Source organism: Trichechus manatus, unplaced genomic scaffold (genome assembly GCF_000243295.1).
Source record: "Trichechus manatus latirostris isolate Lorelei unplaced genomic scaffold, TriManLat1.0 scaffold00101, whole genome shotgun sequence".
In the NCBI taxonomy this organism is placed as follows: Eukaryota; Metazoa; Chordata; class Mammalia; order Sirenia; family Trichechidae; genus Trichechus; species Trichechus manatus.
Window position 1 is genome coordinate 4,756,419 of NW_004444037.1, and position 9,172 is coordinate 4,765,590.

At 37.2% G+C, this 9,172-nt stretch overlaps 1 protein-coding gene across 6 annotated transcripts in view; it reads left to right on the forward strand.

The window, feature by feature from the left end:
- Positions 1-5,701, forward strand: part of CLOCK (clock circadian regulator) — a 144,599-nt gene extending 138,898 nt beyond the window's left edge. For all 6 annotated transcript variants that reach the window (XM_023737328.1, XM_023737332.1, XM_023737331.1 and 3 more), the window contains one exon: positions 2,095-5,701. In XM_023737328.1, the coding sequence (XP_023593096.1) occupies positions 2,095-2,274 (180 nt within the window). In that variant the 3' untranslated portion in view covers positions 2,275-5,701. The remainder of the gene's footprint in view (positions 1-2,094) is intronic.
- The last annotated feature ends 3,471 nt before the right edge of the window (positions 5,702-9,172 follow it).

Genomic DNA, 9,172 nt, shown 5'->3' on the forward strand with positions numbered 1-9,172 from the left:
ATTTGATAGTGGTTTATACCTCATGAGTTAAAAAGTATTAAATCATCAAACAGTACAAAGCATATAGCTAGCCGTCATTTATGACCACTATTGACAGATGTCATGGAGGCTCAGATTAACCAGAATACAGACAGATACCACGTGAGTGAATCAGACAGGCTGTACTTATCTAGAGAATACAGGAGAAAGTTGGTACACAGCAAACAGAGCTACAGAACAAATGTCTAGATCTCAGTATCCTTGCTGGGGGTTGCACAGTATCAGATTGTGACATCAGGAAATCCACCTTCTTTCTTCTGGCCTAGCTGGAACAATTCTGCATGTAGGGCAGCCTGGATTTGTGCTGGAGACTACCTCATCTAGGCCAGAATTACACAACATACAGTATGATTAGGAGATTCAGTATTATACTGTATACGCAGGCATAAATATAGTCTTAGTATATCGTCCTCAGTTCCCTGGTTCAAATATAATCCTTAACTTGGTAATATGGGAAACTAAAACGGTTTAGTTGCTTAAATAGCTCTAGAAGTCATACACTTCCTTAGACCTTAGGCCTACACTGAAGTCATTAGTAACTGAGTTAGCTATTGTTAGAAGTAAAGAATAGTAATTTATAGTAAGCTATAAGCTATTATCTGGGGAAAATATATACCATGAGAATTAACCAAAAGCTTAAAAAAAAGAAGACATGCCTTAAGACCTCTACTAAGTCTATCAGAGAACAAAGGCCCTTATAAGAATGAACATTCTCTCCTCCACCAATTTTCCCACAGAAGCCTTCCAAAGACAGGGGATCCATAAACAAGATAGGCAGTAAGCACCTTCACAAACACATTAATATGTAGATAGCAAATATAAAATTTAGCTTTGTTAATTATATATGTCCAAAATGTACCTCTGTTGTAATCCTGTAAGGCTCGTGGAGATCCAACCATAAATATCCTGAATTCTTTAGCTCCACAGTAACTTTTTCTGATAACAGCAGACTCTCAAGAGATCCTTGGCAAAGCTTAATGGTCACTACAGTTTAAGGCTCTGTCCTTTGTGTGTGTGTGTTAGTACATGTGTCCATCATATACATTTGAAAAAACCACCCACCACAGTTCCGTTTTAAAATTAGGAACCCTGTATCAAGTTGTATTTGCAGTAGTGGGAAAGGGCTTTCACTTAAAAATTCACTTTCTTTCAGCTGGTTTCCTTTGTGTCCTAGGGATATAGATTTATAAACAGCATGCCACAGTAGAAATTGGGTAAAAGAACCTTAGGCTCATAGAAGCTGAGACTTACCCAAGGTCACACAGCTAATAAATGGCAGGGTAAAACTCAAACACCGAGCCTCTTACTATCTTACTGTGCCTTTGTTCTTTGTTTTATTTTGCTTGTGTTATACCACACTGCTACATATAAGACTTAAGACTAACTCTGCCCTCATTTCTATGGTGCTTTTACGCAGTTATATTAACAACTAATATTAGACTCCTATTACTTGCTAGGCACTGTTCTTGGAACTTTATATGGTTAAACTCATTTAATCTTCATAAAAAACCAGTACGGCAGGCACTATTATTATTTCTATAAACTAAGGCCCAGAGAAGTAAATACCTTGCCCAAGTCACACATCTAGCAGATAGGGAAGCCAGAGTTGGAACCCAGCAGTCAGGACTCATGCTGTCGACCGCGTACACTGCCGCTCCACCAACTGAATGAGCCTGTGTGCATAAGGCATTGTCCATTTGCCCTCGTGTTTTCATATTTCATAGCTATGCTTAAATCTTACTGTAAAATTTAGGTCTTTAAGACATATAAATCGGAAGAATGTGTGGTTTGTTGCCAGACATAGATTGCTTTCTATACCATAAAATCTCCAACTCAGACTCTTAAAATATGAAATTTTGTCATGTATACTTTCAGAAAGAGGGATAGCCTCATAAGAATTTTCCAAAGTATGATTCTTATATGAGGAAGTAAGAATTATGTTGATGATGTAGAACTTCAGGATCTCATCCCTATGTACAGTGGAAAACTTGAGTAAATCTTATGTGGACAATATAGTGAGGGTAAGCAATGTTGCGTAATCTATTTGTTTTTTAGACTTCTAGGTTGCTCCATGGGAATCCTTCAGCTCAGTTCATCCTCTCTGCTGCATTTCCACTGCAACAGAGCACTTTCCCTCAGTCACGTCACCAGCAGCACCAGGCTCAGCAACAGCAGCAGCTCAGTCGGCACAGGACTGACAGTTTGACTGATCCTTCCAAGGTTCAACCACAGTAACACACAGGCCTCCTCTCTGACATCAGGGGAGGAAGGGGTTGGCCCAGAAGGAGTTGCTCAGATGATCTGAGGATAGGAGGAAAGTTCCAGCAGCTTCATGAGACGCAGTATTAAGTGTTCTAGTTCCTGGAATTAGTTGTTGGGGAAAATGCTGCCTAGCGCTACAGATGTACATTAAATACCAGCCAGCAGGAGATGATCATAGGGATGTCACCAATTCTGACAGTGTTTTAGTTGCCCAGATATTTTTCAGTGGAAAAGAGTATATTGCCAAATGTTAAGAAGCTCAGCTATGAAACATGACCTCCAGTGAATCAGAAAGGCACTAACAATGTTAGTAACTTTTTGTGGTTCTGTGCCTGTTATTGAGTGTTACAGAGGACACACCACTGCCATGTCAGGGGTTTGCTTACAATGATGCCATGAAGACAGTCCAGTAGACTCAGTAGATACCCCTCCCCAGCCCCTCTCCCTTTTCAGATAATGATGGAACAGTAGTTACTTTCAGAATGTTGTGTGGGTTCAAATTCTCTATTGTACAGATGCTGTAAAAATATTATGTATATGTGTGGATAAAAGGAGAGAAAGCAAAACATTTTGTATGCTGCATGAAAGCATTATGTCTTATAGGTATGAATACATTCGTTAGATTCTGCCACCATGTGCAAACTAATACATCCTCTGTTTTCCCTTTTGTTTACAGCACGATAACGTTCTATTCAGTTTTCTGGGGCACAAGCAGGGACGGATTGCCCAATAAGTAAGGTACACATGGGCTTACTTGTACAATTTCACCTGTTTTTCACCACATCAGAGATGTGGTAAAACCCCTGTGAAACTGTACACTACAGATTAGTAAGTAAACACATTTAAGCCCGTGTGCACCTTGCTTATCGTAAGCTGGTTTGTACGGCGCTTACTGGTAAATCCGTCCGCTGGGCACAAGTCTTTTGCTCATACTTGTAGCTGTGATGTCACAGTTTGTTCAGTGCGGTATGATGTGCTGCTGGGAATGGATTTTTTTCAGGTTAAATTATTGATGTAACGAGATTTTCAAGTTATTCAGAAATACCCTCATTTCATTATTTTTCAATTATGTATGTTTGAAAATAGGATTTGCACTGCTTTATTTTAGATGGTTGAGAATTTTTGATCACATATTTTAATATAGTTCAGTTGGAAATATTTGTGTAAATGGTTTTCAACAAGCCTGAAAGTAATTTCAAGAATGTCTCAGTTATAGGAGTAAAATTTGCACAGAAAACACATTTTAGGCACTTTTTAACATTCTCAGTGGTGGGAATTTTAACTCTTAGGATATGTTGGAATCTTTTTATTATCCTTCACAATTTCAATGCTTCTTTTAGTCAGAAATGATTCAGGGTTATTTGAGGGAAAAAAAAAGCCCATAGTGCCTTGATTTTAATTCAGGTGATAATTCACCATCTTGAACTCATTGTCTGGTTTCAGTAGCAATTTTGAAACCTTAGTGCATTTTTAACAGCATGTGGGTGTCAGTGTTATTATTCTCCTGAGTTCTATGAAGACTGCTCTGAGTCTCTTGGACAGGAGGGATGAATAATTTAGAAATAAAAGATGACATCCTACTATCAAAATCATTAATGTGATCCCAAAAGTGTTTCCCTAAATTAGCATGTTAACTTCCTTTAAAGCTAAATAGTCATTTAAGAATTGCCAGTAAGTATTTGCACAAGATGAACTTGTTTTTCCTACAAAGAAAAAAGAAGGGGTAGGAATTGGCTTTGCCTTCACTATAACACTAGAATGTTGTAACTCACATGCTTTCTGAACATGAACTAAGATTTCATACGGCAATATTGTAAAGGTAATAAATTCCAACAGAAGTTACACATACTTTTTAAAAAGCATTTTATAGATTTTATGGTACTGATAATAAAATCCACATCTACAGAACAAAGGGAAATATCTTATTAGAATATAAAAAATTATTACTGAGGAAAGGGAGAAGAACAACCTATAGTAAATCAAAACTGACCTTAAAGGAAAATGTTTTAAACTATAACAGAGCTGAGGTTGTTAAAAACAAACGTTTTGAGTAATGAAAATAACCTAATGCAGAATTGCTAGATAAAGGGGTCAGAGAAATTCTAAATCAGTTATTAAGCCTTTCCTGCCCTCCGCTTACTGTCATCCTTTAGGTGTATACTTTGTCTTTCTGTAGAAAACTATACCTGGCCACATACTTAAATTAGAACGTTAATGTTGAAAAAGAAAATAAAACAACCAAAGAAAGCTGGTACCTATCCTTCTATAAAAGAAGCATGATACCAATCAATAATTAAATATCAAGGAATTCTTCTAGGTACATGGTCATCTAGAAGAAATTTGACATTCCCATGAATGTCAAGAATAGTTGTCAGAATGTTTGTATTTGAGCATACATATATGCAGACAAAATTCATGTTATAGAATACAGTAACATATTTTCTCCCCTCTTCAAATTGCCTTTTTTGACCTTATCATGCCATTCCATTTATATCTGAGTTGTGCCTCATTTATTTATTGGTGAGATTTAGCGATACGGATCTAGCTAACGAAAGATCTGAAGAACTATTATATTAAGGCTTGTATTTTTTAAAAAGATGGTGAACTGTGAGTACTATGTACTTAGGTTAACAGAAGCATAGCATAAGACAAGCCACAAGGTAAATCTGTAGACTATGTTTATTTATTTACCTTCTCCTCCCCTAGTCCCTTCAAGTATTTTCTATTCCCAAAAATATTTTGGAAAGAAAATTAGACAAAATTTTCCTTTATAATTCCTTTCTTTTCCTCACAGCTCATTTTTTCCTGCTTGGAATTAACAGCAGCTGAATTTAAAGGAGCAGCTAGCTGCTTTTCTTTTGCTGTCAGAATCAAGTGTTAGAAGAGCAAGTAAGCACTAGGTGCCTCTTAGCTCATTCTTTCCCTCTTAAACTTGACAGGCTGTCCCTGTCCTCTCCCCGAATCAAGACTTGAGCATTCAGATGAAGATGCAGCAGTTGTCTGTTCTTCATTTATTTCTGTAGCCAAAGTTGTTTAAAATCTCAAATCTAAACCATGAAGATACCAAATGAAAACACCTTTCAACTACTTAAAAATCATATTTGTCCCTCTGCTTTATTCTCACAAGTATTCAGTTTTTCTTAAAAACATTCTATTCTGAGTGGCACTTTTTTAGGTATGGAAGAAAATGTTGAAGATAAGGAAAAATGCTAGGTGCTCTGCAGTTATCTTACTTTGGGCTGTTGTGGCACTGGGTGACTCAGAATTGTTCAACTAGAAGAGAGACCTACCTGCAAGGGTTAGTAATGAAAACTGCTGCTGCGGGTGGCATCAAACCAGAACCTAGACAGTTAAAAGTACTCCAGTTTTAGAGTGGAAAATATTGGAGGAAAAGTGAATGTGGTGGGGGGGGGGGGTTGTGTGTGTGTAAATAAATACTACAGTTCAATCTCTGAACTCCATCCTAAGTTGATGGAGTAATTTTAGAGTCCTGTGCTTTGCTTTGTCACTTAAATCTGGTTTAGGAATGAACTAGAGATAAAAAGATGCCAGTGATTTTGAGTGGTTTGTTATACTCAGTGCAGAATAGTGAAAATGTTATTTGGATTCTGCAGAAGTGCTGTAGTTTTTGGTCATTGCCTTAAAGCCGTCTGCTTGAAGTTAATCATAAGCACTGAAGCAGTCCAGCTCTGTAACGGGCATTGTGTTGGAGATGAACCTTGTTCAAGAAGCCTTAGTTAGAAAAGGGCACTTAAACTAGAACTCTGTTTCTCCTCCTCTATACAGACAGGTGAAGATTCTTTTAGACTGGATTATTATTCAACGTGTTTTACAATGTTTCTGCTATACTGAGGCAGACTTTTTCTAAGTGGAACGCAAACAGCATTTTACTCTAGTATTGCTTGTTTCTGCTTTTTCCTTTCTTTGCATTTCTTTGGCGATTAAAAATTTGTTGATAAACATTTACGTAAAACTCGTTCAAGTCTATAACCTTTCCAATATCTGCAACCCTGTTCTTAGTCCCACGGGAGTCAGTGTTGGAAGGTATAAACACTGGATATTAATATTGTTGAGTGAGTCTAGCCAGGAGTAGGTGGATTGGAATTTTTAAATGATGGAAGAAGAAGGGCACTTGCCATTTTAATAGTGAATGGAGAAAGAGAACCTTTTAAGTTTGGTTTGGGTGAGCATTCTTCTAAAAGGAGCTTCTGAAGTAATTGCAAAGGAAAAGAGTCTACTATTTTTATAGTATATTTAATATATTTGTATATAATTACTATAAGTATTCTAGGAACCCTCCACATGCCCCCTACTTTTCTAATTTACTCCCTTTTTTTGCCATAGCGCTACTATAGCTTCATCCGCATGGGTAATGTGCCTCTTGTCAGCCTACCAAAAGATAGTGCTGCTGCTTTATGAGACAGGTGAGAAGTTGCAACTCTCATGCCTGGGGATCCTTCATATGAGGAATAGCACACACTGTTAAAACAACATGCCACAGTCTAAAAGCATCATTTTGAAATGTAAAAAGCACTTTATTACAATTATTCATTTTGATAAAGTTTATTATCTTAGGCATTAACTATTTCTAAAGGATCCCCAAATCATCACTTAGGTGAATTTATAAAATGACACATTTCTGAGAAATGTTTAGATCCAGTGAACCATAGTAGGTTTATGGGAGTGATTTCAGGGTAGCCAAATGAACTGACTTTTATTTTGAATGTGGTGGAGTCAAGAGATTGTAGATGCCTCGTTCCATTTAGACACTATTGTAAACTTATCTTGCCTATTGTGTGGACACCAAAAGAGACCAATGAGCCTGTTTATTTTCAGAGGTCTAGGAAAATTGCATCAGTGTGAGTGGATGTACAAAACTAACCTAAAAGTGATTGGTAGTAGTATTCTAGAATATGATAATTTTGAGAATTATTCTGAGTATTTTAAATGTGCCCTGAAATGTTGGCATGTCATTTCAGCCTTTCCATTTGAATTGCTCTTAAAATATTTTTGCACAAAAAGGACTGAGAAAAATGCTACTATGAAAAAAAAATACTACTTTGGTTAAAGAAAAAAAATCGTATAATTTGGTCTTATTTTAATGTCTCCTATGGAAACACTGGGGATAAATTTTGTTGATATAGTTTTAATTTAGGATATTTAAAAGTGTTAAACAGCTCACAAAAAATTAAGCGGACTTGGAGGTACTTAAAAATTAAAACTTTCCTTCTGTGTGACTGTTTTGCATATTTCCCCCCACCCCCCATGTCATAAGTTTAACACTACATTCCCTGTTTTTCTTAAATAAACAAATACTTCACAGGTTCTGTTTTGAGTATTTAACAATATTTTGTAAGCTGTCTGGGTTTTCCCAGGGAAATGCTCTTTAGTGAAATAGGATTGTTTATGAAGCGACTATTAAGTGGCCATCACCACCACCAGCAAACACTGAGGTGCTGCATTAAGTGACAATCAAAATAGTGAGTATTAATGGAAGAATTCAGAGAGTGGTTTAAAGAAGCAATTGCTTTGAAAGCAGTTTTCTGGGTTTCTTGAATAAAAATGGCTAAGTGTATTTATTTGTTTTAAAATATCTTTGTGTTGTCTCATCAGAGTGATTTCAGTGTCTTGTATTTAATTTGTGGTTTTGTTGTTCAGCGTAATTTTTTAGAGAACCAGCTCTTCTCACTTGGGGTGCAGTCTCTAGTGCTCATGATGACTCTTCATGGGCATGCATGTCTGATTTACTTCAGGGTGGTAGTGGAGGGCCCAGTCCAGATGCCCCTGAACATCCCTCCCAGTCTCATTTCAGAAAATTTCAATAAATAAAGGTAACTCCTTTCAAATGTACTTCATAAAGCGCCAACCTTTCTGTGGTTTCACTTGCTGCCTTCTCTATTTTATGGGCGCTTTTTGTATAATGACTTCCCCAACACAGCCGAAGGCTAGTATGACAGAACCAGTGGCACACTTTGCCTCACCTTTACCCCTATTTTGCCCATTTTGGGAAATGTAAGTAAAACAAACAGCAGCTTCTAATGCCTGTCATTATCATATCCATATTAAAGTTCATTTAAAGTCCTTAAATACAGGTGGAACGGTGTATACACACTGCAAATTCTTCTACAAAAAATGTTTGCTGTCTTTACATATTGTTACTTGGTTCTTCAAAGAAGCAAAACCTCCATACACAGCACTGTCTAACGAAGCAGTGTTTGAATATTTAAAGCCTAGAAATTTGAGGACACTTGTTGCTGGTGTGCATTAGAACACGGTATGACACTTTAGGGCTCCCAGGGCAGCTCTCAAGTCCCATAGGCTAGGTTCAGGGCAGTGTTTAGCTTTTGGGATCCCTTACTAGTTAATTACAGCTCATGGTGAGACCCCATGTGTGTCAGAGTAGAACTGTGCTCTACAGGTCAGTGGCTGATTTTTCAGTAGATCACCAGGTCTTTCTTCCTAGGCACCTGAGTTGACTTGAACCACCAACCTTTCCCTTAGCAGCCCAGCATTAACTGTTTGCACCACCCAGGGACTGCCTCCCTTAGAGAGTGGTAATTAAACCACATCAACCACAAGTTAGATGTAGTGATGTAAAAAAAGGTTGTTCAACTCTGAGGGTTAAATTAAAGATGATAGGATGTTTTCAAATGTATGCTTTTAAATTTCTGAGAAAACAAACTGTGACATCGCTTAATAAAACGACATTCAAATGTTCTGTAATGTGTGTTTCAGTTGGCCTGTATTAGTGCAAGTTCACTGCTGGCAATGGCTGTGCCAGCACTAAGAAGTTAAAATGAGGAAAAGCTATGTAACTTCTAACTGATGTTATGCAACTAGACATCATCATCAAGCAAAAAAAAAAAAAAAA